An 18,878-nucleotide genomic window follows, 5' to 3' on the forward strand; every position below is an offset into this window, starting at 1 on the left:
ATGTGTGTGTTTGAATGGAAAATAATGGGTGGACTTTTTCAGTGTGAACAAGCTACATATTGCATATCTGCAAATAATCAGTATAGGCTATGCAGTGTGGAATTGGGACACAAATAGCATATTATGCAAAATCCACTTTTTCATTTATGTTATACATCAACATGTGTCTCCTCTGTGGAAAGAGATTCTGAAAGTTTCAGGAACAAAGATTCTCTCTCTTTTTGTCCAGATCCATTTATTTAAAAACCTGTCTGAAAATGAGCTGATCGGATTTTGGCCACTTTATGATGTCTGATGTATGATGGCTTGTGTAACTATTAGCCAATAACCAACCAAGATATCCCCCCCCCTTCTCACCTGAATCTCATCCTAGAGCACCAGTCTGTTCTTTTTAACCATATCTCTCTCAGAGGGGCGTGGGGAGGGGCTCCTTATTTTCATCTAAAACTAACAGACACAGAATTAGCACTTTTGGAACAGGGCTGAAACAGAGGGGATTATGGGATGCTGCAATGATCTGTTTGGTGTTTCAGCCAATCACTTCTGTGACATGTTTGTATATCTGAGAAATACAATATATTGATGAAAAATAGTATAATAGGGGACCTTTAACATACTTACAAATCCATCTGTTTGTAATGCCTAAATTCAAAATCATGTATGCAATTACCAGGAGACTGTTCACACTGAAGTAAACTCAAGCATTAGGTCATTTCTGAATCACATGCGTCGCTCACAATGTTAATCAGTGGGAACTACTTTTGCATATGGGGATGGTTGAGTTTGTACAGCCTTTCTTCCAATTTGAGCATTAACTACCTGTGCTCAATATTATGTGGGCCAATGAAAACTGCTCTCAATATTTAAGTGTGTCAAATTAATAATAATAATAACAATTATAATATTAACAATAATTATATAGTAATAATACAAATTATTGTAATAATAATAATACTAATAATAAGAATAATACATGATCCCCTTATTAGAACAATAATATTTTAGTTGTGTGGCACTTTGGCATTTTGAATGTTTTATTTTGATAGGTCATTCAGGAAGTGCTACATGATGCTCTCGTGCCTGACGCTCGCGGAGTCAGGGAAGGAGGCAGAGTTGAAAACGGCGAGGAAAGGGAGGACGGTCGGCGGTACCGAGGGTCACAGGGATGTACAGTAAACACAGGCAGAAAAATGCCCAACTACCACCGTCAAGATGGGGACGTTTGCTCGTGTTTCTTTCTTTTCTGCTGCTGAACGGCACTCTGGACCGAGCCAGCGGGAACACCGGAGAACAAGGTAAAGAGCTGACATGCTGTGAACTTCTTAGATCTACTAGTTGCGCTTTAAAGCATTCAAGCAGTATAACATGTTTAAAAATGTATAAGAGATTAAACATTTTTTTATTTGAAGCTGTAGGCCTATTGGTTTGCTGAGATAGCACTGAAACTTTACTTAGTAATTATCCGTTATACGAGGTCGCGCGCTGCGTCCGCCAAACTCCATATACAAATATGGCCATTTAATGCCACCTTCCGTATGGAGCAAAGACACAAGAAAACATCACCTACTGAATATTTCCCGAGTTATATGTATCAACTTCACATTTGCCATCTTTAACACCGACACATACCTACTGAATTACACTGTGATAACATCTCTGCTCTCACCGGGATCTGGTTAACTCACACAAGTGCCTCCTCCGCAAACTGCTCGGTGCTGGGCACAAAGGGGGGAATAAGATCAAATACTAAAAGCTGACCTTATTGTGTCGTGGCTTTTATGCCGAAACAAACAGGAGACGCTAGCTTAACTGAAACCACGGTGCAATATGTTTTATAATATGTTCCCAACTCGCTGTATGCAAAGGAATGATAAAGTGTCAGAGTTTCAGACGGGTTCCGGTGGAGCGTCTCTTAATGCACGCATTGAAGCGAGGGGCTTTCCATGCTTTCTTATTTATGATTTATCATAGTGCAGTTTTGTATTTTAGAAAAACTTAACTTCAGAATGTAATTGATCTTAACGTCGAATTGTCTCAGATTGATATGTTAACAGTAATACTAGTTTTCTCATCAGGACTCCAGCCCTGTCCTCTTTGTGCCTTGTCCTTAAAAGGCAGCAGTTTAAAGAAACGCTGAGACTCCAGACCAGTATGAGCCGTGCCAATTTCAGCACGTTATATCACAACAAGTCAGTTTATTCTGACTTGATGTGTGAAACCATGACAATGTAAATTCCTGGTTGCCTTTTATTGCTCACTGTTGGGGGTGCGTCTGACTTGGCTGGCAGTCCTGACAATACTTTCTATTTGAAAGGACATACAAATGAAGTCTAAAAGCAGCCAGATAAAGAAGTGTGTGTGATAGAGGCTGCTATACAGATACACACCCTGTCCTGCTGTCATGTGAGCTCATACCACAAGGAAAAGCCAGACTCAAACACTGACCCCCATTCAAGATACGTTCCAAGTTAATGGAGTTAACAACCCGTGTATGTGCGTGTGTGTGTGTTAGTGTCTGTCTGTAAAAATAACCAAGAACATGAACTGTCAAGATGGAATCTGACACCGCAGCCCTGTAGTTTTTAAATATGTAATTCATTTATAATTTATTTCACTTACTTATTCACAGTTTAATTATTTTTACTAATAGGTTCATCAAAGATTGTTATTCACTTTTTCCGTGGTTATCTCATTCAGTGTCAGATTATAATATACTTGGCAGCTGTATTGCCAATACAGCCTGTTGTGTTGAATGGATGTGTAATGTTCAGCACCCTGGTCCTCTGTGAGGCTGGAGGCCCGATGCAGTGTTCTGACACTCAGCTGTAGAGCATTGCAGTGATATCAGTGATGTGATCGTGGCCAAGTCAACTTTAAAACAAGTCGATCTTCTTAATGCACTCCACGCAGTTGGAGAAAAAGCTCCAAAGGGTATATTTGAAAGTGTAGGCTTTCTTGCCTTACCAAAACCAAAGTTCTAAGGCCTATATAATACATTTATTGTATTTAATATAACTATTTAATGAACCTCAGAAGTCCTTTAAGAATCGTTTTCAGTTTCTCCAATGTCACATTTGTATTAGATTTGTTCTATTACAGTATATCTCAGCAAACTAGATATATTGGGGTTTTGATTGATGACAAACTTAAATGTGATCAGTGAACTGTCTTTTTAGCAGTGGGCTTCAATTATTTTCACATGCAGAGAACCTGTTTATTTGAATACAACGCATATTATTATACTTTTTTTCAATTTTTCCTTTAGCATCATACTCAGTGTGAGAAAAAGTTTTTAGAGAGTACTTGTCCATGGACAAGTGAGTTTGGCAATTTACTTGTCCGAATACATTTTTCACTTGTCCAGAATGGACAAAAATTGGGGCCACTGGAATCTTCTTCTTGATCATCGTATTTTACATTTTCCCACGGTTTTTACGGCACCGCTAACGTACAGTAACGGCCCGTCTGCGTCTATCGTTATTCCAACCCAGTTTAGATTTAACCACGCCCACTTCCGCATTACGCAAGAACGTAGCTCTACGCGATAGCGTCATATACTTCTTCTTCGGCAGTTATAGCGGTCGCGGTAAAGCAGGATGAGCAGGATATTGAATAGTTGTTTTTTGTCTTTCCAAAGGATTTGTTGACTGAAAGTAAACGATCCTGTAATCAAAGCCATATCGAAGAGTCCTGAGATTGTATTACTGGTGTTTTATCATCCATACATAGCCTGTGTGTATTCTCAAATGTCGTTTTCAGGACAAACAAAAGACGTTTTAAATATCTTATCAGCTGGTGTAAGTGCAGAATATTGAATATAACCTTGACTATTACTGTGTACTTCATTTATCTGACAGCATTATTTAATGATACTATTTTATATATATATTTATTTAATGATACTATTTTATATATACATTTATTCATATACACACACACTTATATGTACTCACACATGTATTTATTCATAAATATACACAGATGTATTCATTCATACACACACAGCATTATTTAATGATACTGTTTTATATATATATATATATACACACACATGTATTCATTTATAAACATATAAACACACACTTATATGTACTCACACATGTATTTATTCAATATTCTGCACTTACACCAGCTGATAAGATATTTAAAACGTCTTTTGTTTGTCCTGAAAACGACATTTGAGAATACACACAGGCTATTTATAGATGATAAAACACCAGTAATACAATCTCAGGACACTTCGATATGGCTTTGATTACAGGATCGTTTACTTTCAGTCAACAAATCCTTTGGAAAGACAAAAAACAACCGGGACCGCTATAACTGCCGAAGAAGAAGTCTATGACGCTATCGCGTAGAGCTACATTCTTGCGTAATGCGGAAGTGGGCGTGGTTAAATCTAAACTGGGTTGGAATAACGATAGACGCGGCCCGTCTACACTACAGCGTCGACAGCGTCGAAAGCTCCAATCTGCCCATTCACTTTCAATGGGGTGACGTCACGTAGCCGCGCTTTTTCGCCGAACTGAATTGTGGGTAGCAGAGCGGTCCGTCTCAGGCGACAGAAGTTGAACAATGTTCAACTTCTGACGCCGGAGACGCCGGAGTAGCCAGCGCCAGCCAATCAAATCCCGTTTCCCAAAATCTGCAGCTGAAGCCGTAGCCAATCAAACCGCGTCTAAGCTGGGAGAGATATCCCGCCGTTCATTTCTATATTTCAAAAAAAGTCGGAGGAGAAACTAACTATCGCCGTAGCAAATCACCCGGTTTTGTATGACCAGACCCTCTTCACCTACCGGGATACAAACCGGAGGAACCAGGCATGGAGGGAGGTGGCAGAGACAGTGGGGGAAACTGGTAGGTTTTCGCCTGTTTGGGGAGTTTATATATATATATATATTGCTCGCATAAAATCCCCAGGGGTTTTTGCTCTGTATGTCGGGGGCGGGAGATTCATGTGATTGGTTGTTGGTCGTGTTGCTTGAATAAAATCCCCAAGCTCCAGACACGCCCAGCTCCAAGCTATTTTTGAAGCTGTAGTGTGGACGCTCCGTAAGTGAACGGTAAGATTTTACTGCATCACACAAAGGGTTGGGTATCGTTTGGATTTTAACTAGAGATGTCCCGATCCGATCACGTGATCGGGGATCGGAGCCGATCACGTGATTTTTAAAAGATCGGGGATCGGGAGAAAAAAATCGGGGATGGGGACTTTTTTTTTTTTTTTTTTTATAAAATATATTTTTTTTAATTTAATGTTTCAAAACAAAAATGACCATGTTCACGTCTTAAAGTCATCCTGAAGACTTAGTTTTGGTTTAAAATTACACAACATCATGTATGTGTTGCTTTCTTTGGGCTTGTTTTCATAGACCTGGTTGCTTATTCCTCTGAAATCTGGCAACAGAGTGGGCGCAGTGTCTACTAGTAGCAGTAAGCTAACGAGAGGCTACGTTCAGCTGGTGACTCGGGAGTCGGGACAGAGAAAATGTCAGGAGTTTGGAAGTATTATAAAATTGAAAGCGAAGGCAGTGTAACAGCCAGATGCAATGTTTGCAAGGCAGAGGTTCCGCGTGGTGGAAAGAACAGAGCTACGTTCAACAGGACCAATCTAATACGTTACCTGAGAAACAAACACCAACAACAACACGGCGAGTACACAGCGGCCACTCGGGTAACGGCACTGAAACAACCAACACTTTCAGAGACTTTCAAAAGGAAAGAGAAACTGCCCCAGAACAGAGAAAAGGCCAAAACAATAACAGCCAAGATAGCTGAATTCATCGCGTTGGATGACCAGCCGTTATCTGTTACCTTTTTTTTCTCTTAATGCATTGCATAAAGATCGGATCGGGAAAAATCGGTATCGGCAGATTGTCAAAATCAAATAATCGGAATCGGATCGGGAGCAAAAAAAGGTGATCGGGACATCCCTAATTTTAACGATTCCGGTTCTGCTTTTGAATTCCGGTTATTTCCGGTTCTCGATTCCGGTTCTTTGAGAGGGTCAAAATAAGTCCCATGACAAACTGGGAGAAAAATATATTTATGAAAAGATTAAGTCAAATCTGTATTCCTATTTACAAATCACTTCATACTGTTTAATTTCTTACGGTTATTGAATACAATTATATAAAAATAATCTCTGCATTGTTTAGTTAGTTCCAAGTGGTGCAGTTTGAGAATGTGCAATTGGCCCAGTCTCCTCTGATGTTACACTGCAGCCTGCCTGTGAGACAGAGTCCAACCACACATGTCCAACACATAGGCCTAATAATAATAATACATTATATTTATAGCCTACAGTATAGGCCTAGCGCTTTTCTACAACTCAAAGACGCTTGCACGCTTACACATGTCCTGCAATACACATGCTGCAGCTGCTCACTGTTTGTAAAAGTAAATAAATAGTATTTTCATTTCAATAATGTACTTTCTATACCCTGCTTCATAAACAATACTGACATCCCTGTGCTCCTCCGAGTCTGGGGGTCCGGGGATGTGAGGACAGGGCGAGGACACAGACAGGGAGGCTGCTTCACTTCATAAAGGAAATGGCGTCAATATTAACAACACAGGAGTTAAAACGCTTAATAACCTGCATTACGTGTTAGAGAAAGAACTTAAGAAAGTTTGACAAAGATGAGACTGTCAAACGGGCAGCGGATCCGCTGTGTGTAGAAAGAGAGAGAGACGCTGAGCTGCACCGTGCAGCGATCAGCTGATACGGAGCATAGAGAGAGCTGCAGTCCGCGGGGCTCCGCCTCCTGTCCTCACAACTCTTATTAATCCCGCTACCGGACAATTGTTATTTGTTCCTACTCGGAACCGAGTTTTGCTTCCCAACCCTGCCACTGTGCTGCACTTCCCGCCCCGCTCCGCCCCGTCCCGTCTAACTGTACAGAAAGCGGCGAGATGCATTTCCTTAGGAATCGACAAGCAGAACCGAAACTAACACTTCTAAACGAACAATGGCGGACACGTACAATTTGCGAATGAGATCTGCCTTTTGTAAACTGAATGTATCAATCATTTGTCAATAAACGTCACTTGTCCGCCGGACAAGTCAATTGAAAGATCTACTTGTCCGATATTGTAAAGTACACGTCCCGGACGGTGGGACGTGTACTTTTTCGCACACTGCATACAGGAACCTTCAAATGTTATATGTGTTACGGTAAAACTGGATTAGGTTAAGGGCCGGGGTTGGACTGTGTAAGCTCAGGTTCATGTTTTAAAGCAACTCAAATACAGGATCACATAACCATACAACATATATAACAAATCAACAGAAACAAGACGAGCAACAAAACGTAGAGACTTGCGTTGAGTGTCGTGAAGGAGTGTAAATGAGGTTTGAATCAGTGGTCTCAGGTCGCCCTCGATCACAAAGTGTTTATTTGTTTGAAATGTGTGATAGAGGTTGCATTAATGTAATGCGGGGTCTCGTTCCAGGTCTCATTGTGTGTGTGACCATAATTGATTTTGTAAGGCGGTACTGGAATGCAAAATCAATGTTGAGATGCATTTCTTTTGTGTATCGCAAGCAGAGCAGTGAGTGTTGGAAGAAAGTCATTCGTATGGCACTGAAAGAAACATGTAATGTTTAAATTATGAATGTACTTCAAACATGTTCTTGAGTTTTATTTCGTCCTTCTTATAAGTATATTTAATCACATTTGAGAGGAATCCTCTGTTTAATGGTCTTCTCTTTGAACTGTCTGTCGATGCACACTTAACACTCGCTCCAAGTCTACACGTTGTGTCGATTCAAACTTCATGCAACTTTTGTCCAGTAGGGACTTTCAAACCTCTGTCCTTTATTGATCTGCCAGTTGATCAATGACCAACATAGAAACCGCATAAACAAAACTTGAAAGTATTCTTCTCCTAAATAATCAATCGTAACCTATCACTGGGTTAATGAGCTGAATATCAAAATGTACCCTCTTTTAAATTACAGAGGGATCATACACGAACAACATAACCGGTTAGGGTAATGTTCGGGAGGCTGTGGCTCAGTGGGTAGTGTGATGGACTTCGAATCAAGGGATAGCAAGTTCGAGTCCCACTGCAGTCAGCATGTCGGTGTGTCCCTGAGATGCTTCACCCCAAATTGCTCCTGTGGGGATTGTCCACAGTGCTCAATGTATGTAAGTCGCTTTGGATAAAAGCGTAGAACAAGTGACGTGTAATGTAGCGTTACGTAACCCTATCACAACAGAGATCAGCAACCTGTAGCAGGGCCTGTGCACAGAGTGCAGCTTTTCAATACTCATTCTTCTTTAAGAATGTGAGCATGTCTACTCAGGGGAGAGGCGATTCACAATCAGGCCAGCTGTAGAGAAGACCCTCTCAGCTGGAGTCTGGGGCTGCAGTCGGATAGTTTAAAAATCAGCTCCTAAATTCTAACCCTATCGCCTATTCCTTGACCTCTGAGTGAAACATCACGGGGTTAAGGGATAGTGGATAGGAGAATTAAAAAGGACTTATGAGAAGAGACTGCGGTACTTTAGAGAATCCGAATGCACTTTCACTATCTGACGTGTTTATGATGCGCCAGCGGACGTCATTGTGTGCGTCTGCTGCTGTGGGGAAACCATGGAAACCACAGTTTTCTATACAGCGGACTACAACATGGATGTTCAATAAGAACGAGGGACTACTGTGAACTCATCTAGAGACTCTGCACCGTGCTCTGATGCTGCTGCTTTGCTTTATGAACGTGGACAACAGAGAAACATATTCTTCAGGACCAAAGTTGGAATTGAAATAAAAAAGGAAAGTGAAACTTCTGCTCGTCCCCCTCTCCCTCCGGTCCACATTAATACCAATGATCCCAATACGTATGATTGATGGAAAGATCTTAAATCAATACAGATGTATTTATTATAAACGTTAGTCCTTACCATCTATCACTGTGTATATCACCATTCAGACATCTTTTAAAAGTTGAACAAACTCCACACAGCTCAGTAAAGACTGAAATGTTGACTTTATTTGATCATTTCAGTAAAAACTAACGTTCATATTTCTCTCTTTGATTATAATACTGATGAACGTTCAGAACAAAGCACTTTGGCAACTTACCACCTATGTTTTAAAATGCTTAATAAGCACCGTAACTTTCATGATATCATTTCTCGGTCATAATCGTTTTTTTCCGTGAACGGCCGACTGTTGAGTGACGTCAAATGCTGCGGCTGCAAGGCATTGTGGGGCAGCATTTTCTCCTCTCCTGTCAGTAGGGAGGTCCAGTGGTTCCTAAGCTAAAGGAGGTTATAAAGGAAGTTTGAAACCTCCTTTCCTATCATTCTCATCATTCTAGAGAATTCGAACGGCACTTATCATGGCTGCCACTGAGGGACTTCCGGGTCATTTCACTCCTTTAGGAAGGTTCCTAAGCTAAATGGACTATTCGACTTCAGCCTGGGCCTAAGATGAGGTTTGAGTCTGCGTGATCTGCGTGTAGGGAGGGGCAGCAGCCATGTCATTGGCTAGAACCAGCTAGATCTGATGGATTTGGACATAAACGCGAGTGAAGTATAACCGGACACGAGAGAGAGAGATCAGCACCTGCAGCTCTGCCCGCTGTGAGGGGCCGGTGAGCGGAGCAAAACACACCTTTAGACGTCACCTAACACATTTAGCTATGGCACTGTCGTATACATTGAATTATTCCATTTGATCATATGTAATCAACTTACTTATTCTCATATTCGAATACCTGAATATTTTCGAGTATTCGGTTAATCGTTCCCATCCCTAGTATGTACTACTGTACAAGATATTTCACATTGAAACAACACATTTGCTATAAAACTAAACATAAAGTGCAATTAAAAAAGATTCGGACAGTAACACGTTTTCAGTTAATTTGTCTTTATTAGGGGGTTGTACATGTGCACAGATACTGGTTAGTAAGCCCTTTATTTCTTTCTTTAATACATACTACCATATGTCCCACAGTTGTCTCCCCGGCTTGAAACTGGCAGCCGGTCAAACAGAAGAAGGCTGTGCCACTTCTCCTCTTGTCTGCCCTCCTCCTCCTCCCTTTGTGTTTTAGTGTATTGTTTCAGGTTTTGTTGATCCAGCATTTCCTTCTGCAGCATGGTGTCCCCCCCATTGCACCAGTTAATTAGCTGCACACTATAACTGGCCAAAAAAAACTAAATAGAATAGTGATAATTGGCTGTTCCTCTGTTCCAACTGCCTGCTTGAAAGAAACCTATACATCATGATTGTGGTGATTGGATGCCATTAAAACTGGGAGCTGAAATTGCAGCAGTCAGCAAAACCACAGTAATCAACCATCACATCGGCCATCAACATTTTAGCTCTGGACACAGCCGCTGATCATCCCAGGAAAATAAATCACTACAGGGAACACATTACATATATATTTACATAACCACATAACAGGCATTTGTGTGCGTTATGTATTACTTGACTTTTTTAATTAAATAAATAAAGATATCCAATGTGGCTGACAGGTGCAAACACGCTTCAACGGCCCACAACATTCCCATTTGGGAGAAACTCACTGCAGTTTCACAAATGTGAAACACATGCAAGTGAAGAAGCATGCTGCATGTGTTGTTAAGTTGGGGAAGATGGCACATTTGTCTTTTATATTTTAATTGTTTTTGAAACGGCAGCGTGTTGTTCCTGATGTTCCTTTGTTGGAATAGATATCTATAGTAAAAAAACATGTGGTGACATTTTTCCAAACTACCTCAAACATATTTCATATGTCTGAACACATCTGAGAAAGAGACTCTTTTATATCACAGTTTTATTTCCCTTTCTCGAAAGCTCAACATTTGTCAAATGTGGAACTCTGATATTATCAAGCAGAACTCTGTGAGCCTCTCAAAGAAACAAAATAAAACAAGTTCCTACTTTGCAGTGTCTTTGGTCAAAACACAGCATCTCTGTCGTGTTGTGGTGTGTTGTGGTCAAGCACACACTGACAGCTTAGCCTGCATGTAACCAGCTGTTGTGGTGTGTTGTGGTCAAGCACACACTGACAGCTTAGCCTGCATGTAACCAGCTGTTGTGGTGTGTTGTGGTCAAGCACACACTGACAGCTTAGCCTGCATGTAACCAGCTGTTGTGTTGTTTTCTTTCCTCAAGCTGAATACAGTAGCTCTCAGAGGCAGCATCACCTCACGTTGCCTTAGCAGACTGACTGACAGGAGTCTTAATTCACTTCTACACTTTTTTTTGGCCTCGTTAGACGATTGTGTTGGTGGAGTTCGTATGCATTGTACACATTTCCCACCTGAGTTCATTCTGAGTGGCATGTTCACTGAGTCACAGCTGCAATATGAAGGCTTTACATACTAATGCAGTGACATCCTTTACTCCCGACATGACACATTTAGATCGGGTGGCTCTGTTGTGAGGTCCTATGATGCGTTTTGGTCTTTTGCCTCTCCTGTAGTGTGTTATATACTAGGGATCGACCGATATTGCTTTTTCAAGGCGATACCGATACCGATTATTAGAAATCAAGGAGACCGATAACCGATATTTGGAACCGATATACATTTGCAGTAAAATCAGAAAATCTTGGTGTCAAAATGTAGAATAACACAAACTCCAACTCAACTTCTTTGAGATGCATTTAAGCATATATTATGTTTAATGAACTTTTAAACATCTTCCAACTGGTTTCCTCTCTGAGCCCTTTTCTTTAGTGAAGCCATCTGCAGTGAGTTAGAGAGAGACAAGAAGTGGGGCTGCAGGCTGACATGCTTAACTAACAATAATGCTTCATTTATTATATCTGTCTATCTAGCATGAAATCCCAATAAGCTGCGAGCAACTGCAAAACACTAGTGCTAGCTAATGTTTTGCAAACTATTAAAAGTGAGGCTATGACAGTAGACCTAACGTTAGTTTAGTAGCCTCACTTCTAATATGTTGCTAAACATTTGCTAGATACACGTTGGCTAGCTAATGAGCTTCACATATCAACCTGAAAACCTGCGAGGCTCCACTCGCAGCCCCTCCCCCCCCCCACAGTTACTCCGCTGCGAGACGCTGCACGCACCTCCAACGCTGACTGACTTCCCGCGTCCCTGTGTAACTGGGAAAATGATAGAATTGGATCATAAGATCGTGGTGTTTTTGGAACTTCAGCATAGGGGATAGGGATGTTTATTGAACTTCGGTTTAACACATGTGGCTCTGCCGCTCAGCGCTGCTGCTTGCTTCAGTCTGTGTCTGCGTTCTTTCGCACCTGCCTGTAATCTGAGAAGGTCCCGCCTCTCTGGCTGGCTCCCGCCCGGAAATCTTCAGTAATAGCTAGGGATGTCCCGATCACCTTTTTTTGCTCCCGATCCGATTCCGATCATTTGATTTTGACAATCTGCTGATACCGATTTTTCCCGATCCGATCTTTATGCAATGCATTAAGAGAAAAAAAAGGTAACAGATAACGGCTGGTCATCCAACGCAATGAATTCAGCTATCTTGGCTGTTATTGTGTTGGCCTTTTCACTGTTCTGGGGCAGTTTCTCTTTCCTTTTGAAAGTCTCTGAAAGTGTTGGTTGTTTCAGTGCCGTTACCTGAGTGGCCGCTGTGTACTCGTCGTGTTGTTGTTGGTGTTTGTTTCTCAGGTAGCGTATTAGATTGGTCGTGTTGAACGTAGCTCTGTTCTTTCCACCACGCGGAACCTCTGCCTTGCAAACATTGCATCTGGCTGTTACACTGCCTTCACTTTCAATTTTATAATACTTCCAAACTCCTGACATTTTCTCTGTCCCGACTCCCGAGTCACCAGCTGAACGTAGCCTCTCGTTAGCTTACTGCTACTATCAGACACTGCGCCCACTCTGTTGCCAGATTTCAGAGAAATAAGCAACCAACCATACATACATGATGTTGTGTAATTTTAAACCAAAACTAAGTCCTCAGGATGACTTTAAGACGTGAACATGGTAATTTTTGTTTTGTAACATTAAATAAAAAAAAAAAAAAAAAAAATCCCGATCCCCGATTTTTTTATCCCGATTCCGATCTTTTGAAAATCACGTGATCAGCTCCGATCCCCGATCACGTGATCGGATCGGGACATCTCTAGTAATAGCCTATCAGATAGCGCTGTGGGCGGGTTTTTGTGCCCACACACTTCTCCTCTGCCTGAAACGCCTCAAGCGGACTTCTTATTAGTTCCCTAACATAGAGCCATTACTATCTAACACTGGCGCTTCTATTGCCGAGCGTTCCAACACTATGCCCAAGGAGGGGGACATTTCCAGCACATCTCTAAGCGTTTGACCAATCACAACAGATCTGGCCAGCTAACCAATCAGAGCAGACTCTTGTTTCAGACAGAGGGTGAAAAGAGGTGCTGCAGCACAGGCAGTATGAGAAAAAATAAAGAGCTTTTTGAACATTCGAGCACGGAGACATGTCCCAGTAGAGACACTACATACGGATATGATCCTGAAAATGAATATATGTCCTCTTTAATAGTTCTGTATAATGGTCCTGACATCCTTACAAAAACCATCATCACGATTATTTTTGGTCAATATTGAGATCAAAATGATCTAACACGATTCTCTTTTGACGGAAATTCAAGAATTTGTGAATGAGTTTGTACTGTTTCAAGCTAACTTGAAATTAAGGGTCTAGATCTATGTGTTGCTTCTCTGCATGCTTCCTCTTATCATCATGCTCGTTCCCCTTCCTGGTTGCTCACTTTGTCAGTTTCCTCACACTCTCTCAATCGCAGACATGTCATCAAAAGATTTGTTTAAAGCGCTCCAAACTCCTAATGCACTTTTGCTCTGCCGGGATTCAGATGAACTCCAAGCTCAGCTGTTTTCCTGCATCACGGCCCATTTACCAGCCTGCGCTCCACATGTTGTTGCAATGCAAGGCCTGTCCTGTGAGCCCAGAGGAGCCTGAATGGAGTGATCTGAGAGCTCTTGAAAGCGTGGGCTGGTATTTCGAGGAGGGGGGGACTGCATGCACAGTCGGCAGAACTGTTGTGGCTCGACCTCTAAACAGGCAGACTTTCATTAGAGACACGTTCCCCGACAATGCCCTGCTCACCTTTTCACATCACCTTATTTTCCATCTGCAAACACCAAGCCGGCGTGACAGCCAGGTTGCAACCTTGAATAATATGTTTGAAATCTAACAAGATTTTATGATAGTTATTTGTAACACCCACAGAAATACTGTGCAAGGTCCTTCCTAGTCCGCTGTGTGGGCTCCTTTTAGTCATTATTCATTTTCCAAGTGTTATGTTTATGCTCGGTGGGTATGTGGGTCTGTGGGTGTGGGTGAGCGGTTGCCAGAGTGTGCTGTTTCTGAGTTATTTTTTTGTTCCAGTCTGATGCTATCAGACTCCATGTCAGGGTGGAGGGGAGTTCGACTACGACATGTGAAGTTTGCAACCCCTTTTATGACAAACTGAGAAAAGAGATAGCTGACAACTCTTCTCGGAGAGCAAGTGTCACATGCTATTAAAACTGTTACACAACATAAAGGCATAATATCTAGCTTTATATCCAGGGGTGCACATCACTTTTTGAGTGAGTTACTCAGATGAGTACCAGGAGACAGCGTTTGGTACTCACCCCACACGAAGTGTGGTCCTCCTCAGTCTCCTTCACTGTCCTCTATTCACACTTCTTGCATGCTGGATGCTGAAGATGCTGAAGATGCACCTCCCTGTCTCTTTTAAGCCTCCGATTTGCTTTCTCCAAAACTTGTTGCCAAAACTGTGAAGTCCTTGCATTTCCTGAGGCCAAGTTGGAGGATCAAATACTAAGAAATGATCACATGACTTGAAGTCATATCTGATTTCAGATGTGGGAAGTTACTAAGTACTTATTCAAGTACTGTACTTAAGTACAATTTTGAGATATTTGTACTTTATTTGACTTTGATGCTACTTTGTACTTCTCAGAGTTCCTGTTAGAATATGTTTTCGCCGGTCAACATGTCCGTTAAAGTTTAAATCTTCCGGAAATTTTTGAAAAGTGCCGGTCAAAGGTCTTCTTTGTTATTTATTGAGACTAAACTAATTATAGTAGATTAAGTACATTTTTCAAAAGTGTACGGTAAATGGGGTGAAGCCTGCGAGCTAGTTCAGGCAGTCAACTCGAGCACTTATGCTGCATTCATACATAACGCTCCTTGCCACTCTACAACCAACCAATATGCTGCTCTATAGGGATGCTCCGATCGGTCCTCTGCATGGAGGAATGGGCCAACATACCAGCAACAGTGAAAACCTTGTGAAGACTTACAGAAAACGTTTGACCTCTGTCATTGCCAACAAAGGGTATAACAAAGTATTGAGATGAACTTTTGTTATTGACTAAATACTTATTTTCCACCATCATTTGCAAATAAATTCTTTAAAAATCAGACAATGTGATTTTCTGGATTTTTTTCTTCTCATTCTGTCTCTCATAGTTGAAGTATACCTAGGATGACTATTACAGGCCTCTCTCATCTTTTTAAGTGGGAGAACTTGCACAATTGGTGGCTGACTAAATACTTTTTTGCCCCACTGTATGTGCACCCCTGTTTATATCTCTATCTAGTATCTACTACGCATTTCTCGACATTTCTGTGAAATTAATATCACGTATCACACAAACTCATTTTCGGTTGTTTTTAAGAAATAACTTGAAACTAAAGCAGCGTTTTCAGCTGTACTACACCTTACTCACCTTAAGCCCAGTATAACCCCTGGCGATCAGCTGTTTGGCGTAACGAGTCTAGCGACTGGCTACACGATTTGGAGAAATTAACCACTAGTAATTGTTTTGGCTGATATTGCAATTGCTATTTGATTTTCAATAAAATAGATAATGATCCTTCTGGAATCATTATTCACATTATCATTGAAACATATTTTTAAATCAGCATCTGTGTCAAACATGGTGATTTGGATGTAGCACCAGTCCATATTGCATTTTCGATTAACATTTTGTCGTAGTAGCTTCATGAAACTTGAATGTAAACGGAAGGCTGGCTGAATCCTTTTTTCAACAACTAAAAAGCGAAATGTTTGTCGTACTGTAGCTTTTGCTGGCTGCCATTTGTTTGAAAACTTTAAGGACCTTTATGTGTAGTCTAGCTCAGTGGTTCTCAAAGTGGGGTCCGCGACCCCCCGGGGGTCCGTGGCACTATGCCAGGGGTTCCGTGAAAAGTTTTCAGATTCATTAATTTAAATTATCATGATATCATTTTTTTTCATTTTTTTTTTTTCAACAAATAATATATATTTTTTTTAATCTAAAATAGTTCATAGATTACATTCTAATCTAACAAATAGATACATTTAGAAATCAAGCACGTCACCCGTTACCGTGGAAACAACAATAACTGTTACGTCAGTCAGAGAGCGCCGCTGCAAGAATCATAGAGATATAACACGGCTAGCATACTACGAAGATGGATAGATTCTTAAAACGACCGGTTACGGCTACAAATGAAGTAAATGAAAAACAAAAAACAAAAGTAAGGAAATACGATGAGGAGTATCTCCAATATGGATTTATTGAAGTGGAAGGGAAACCGAAATGTCTGATATGCCTGCGGTGTCTTGCCAATGAGGCGATGAAGCCTGCCAAATTGAAGAGGCACCTCGAGATCAAGCATCCAGATTATGTAAAAAAAGACCGGGCTTTTTTTGAGAGGAAGGGTGAGGATTAACGCCAGCAACAACAACGGAGGGTTAATGTTACGTCTGTTTCTGCCAAAGCGCAGCGGGCCTCCTACCTGGTAGCGCAGAGGATTGCTAACGGTACGTCCACACAGCAGCTTTAGACGAATCTTCCACCGCTTCCAACGCTTCTCTGCCCATTGACTTTGAATGGGGATGACGTCACTTTGCCTCGCTTTTCGCCGAACTGCATTGTGGGGGAGCGAAGCGAAGATTTCCAGGATTTTCCAGGATTCAAAAGTTGAGCAATGTTTAACTTTTGAAGCTGAGCTGGAAGCGCCAGCCAATCAAACACGTTTATGCAAATCTGACAGTAGAAGCGCTAGCCAATCAAACCGCGTGTAAGCAGGGAGAACCAGACTGCAGTTCATTTCCTCATATTCCAAACGAGAAATTACGGTAGCAAATCACCCGGTTCTTTACGACCAGAACTATTAACGGGATACAAACCGGAGGAACCAGGCATGGAGGGAGGTGGCAGAGACAGTGGGTGAAACTGGTGGGTTTTCGCCTGTTTGGGGAGTTTATATATATATATATATATTGCTCGCATAAAATCGGCGGGGTCTTTTGCTTTGTATGTCGGGGGCGGGAGATTCATGTGATTGGTTGTTGGTCGCGTTGCTCACAAAAAATCCCCAAGCTGTCAGACACGCCCAGCTCCAAGATTTTCAAGATTTTTGAAAAGCTGCTGTGTGGACGTAACGTAAGGCGCGAAAGCCCCACACAATAGCGGAGGAACTGCTGCTCCCTGCTGCGGTGGATCTGTGTGAGGTGATGGTGGGGAAAGATGCGGCTGCCAAATTGAGAAGTGTACCTCTGTCAAATGACACCATCAGACTTCCTTGATATCAAATCACAACTGCTGGAAAGACTGAGAGGGTCTAAATTCGCGGTTCAATTGGATGAGTCCACTGATGTGTCCGGCTCTACGCAGCTCATCGCGCTGGTTCGCTACCCATGGGAAGGAAGGATTCAGGAAGATTTTTTATTTTGTCAAGAGTTGACGGGGCAAGCAACAGGTGAGGAGATTTTCAATGTTATAGATATGTTCATGGAGACTGGCAATGTGAGTTGGGAGAATTGCATTGCGATTTGCACGGATGGGGCAGCTGCCATGACCGGACGCAATAGTGGGGTGGTTGCTCGTGCCAAGGAGCGCAATCCAATGATGATAGCTACCCACTGCATGCTGCACAGGCAGGCTCTGGCGTCAAAATCGTTGAGTCCTGAGCTACAGTCCGTTCTCAGCACGGTGGTATCTGTGGTCAACCACATCAAGTGTAAGCCACAGTCCCGTTTATTCGGCCAGCTCTGCAGGGAGATGGGCACAGGACAGGATACCCTGCTGTTCCATTCAGAGGTGCGTTGGCTCTCCCGTGGAAAAGTGCTACAGCGGGTGTACGAACTGCGCTCAGAGCTGTGTGAGTTCATCCAGAATGACAAGCCAACCACTGCAGCACTCTTCTCGGACCCCGAATGGATCGCACAGCTCGCCTACCTCGCAGATGTGTTCAACTTATTGAACGATCTCAGTTTGTCCGTTCAAGGCAGATATGCCTCTATCCTGGAGGTAAGCGACAAAATCCAGGCATTCCGTGCCAAAACAGCGATCTGGAGAAGGCAGGTGCAAAATGGCATTACAGACATGTTCCCCCAACTCACAGAGTTTCACATAACTAAGACTATAGAAGTGTAAAAAATAGGCTACGTCAGATTATTCCAAGGGACATACATGTCAAATCAAGTCAATTTTTATTTATATAGCCCAAAATCACAAATCAGAATGAGGGGGTCCTTGGTGTATCTCTATCTTGTAAGGGGTCCTTGGCTGAAAAACAATTGAGAACCTCTGGTCTAGCTGTATAGATTTTCCCCACAGGTGGTAGATTATCCAATAACATCCAATCATTTCAGATTGATCACGACTTTGTCCAGCACACCGTTGTTAAATGTAAGGACTTTATTAATATCACCAGACCATCCCTGGATATTTAGGATTTGTCTGAAAATAAAACATTTCTTGTGTGCTTTCTGGAGATGAGTAGTGGTGTTTACCCCCCACTTTAAAGTGGACTAGATTGTCATTCCCAGGAATTTGCAGACGTAAATTCAAAATGATCTCAAGATCTCAACAGCTCCCCTAAAAGTCCGCTGCTTTCTAACAAATTGTTTG

At 41.9% G+C, this 18,878-nt stretch overlaps 1 protein-coding gene across 1 annotated transcript in view; it reads left to right on the forward strand.

Annotated features, from left to right (window-relative positions):
• Positions 1-1,091: 1,091 nt before the first annotated feature.
• Positions 1,092-18,878, forward strand: part of adam19a (ADAM metallopeptidase domain 19a) — a 301,656-nt gene continuing 283,869 nt past the window's right edge. The window contains exon 1 of the mRNA XM_034105687.1: positions 1,092-1,295. Coding sequence (XP_033961578.1) covers positions 1,166-1,295 — 130 coding nt within the window. The 5' untranslated portion in view covers positions 1,092-1,165. The remainder of the gene's footprint in view (positions 1,296-18,878) is intronic.

Source organism: Pseudochaenichthys georgianus, chromosome 18, assembly GCF_902827115.2.
Source record: "Pseudochaenichthys georgianus chromosome 18, fPseGeo1.2, whole genome shotgun sequence".
Taxonomy (NCBI): domain Eukaryota; kingdom Metazoa; phylum Chordata; class Actinopteri; order Perciformes; family Channichthyidae; genus Pseudochaenichthys; species Pseudochaenichthys georgianus.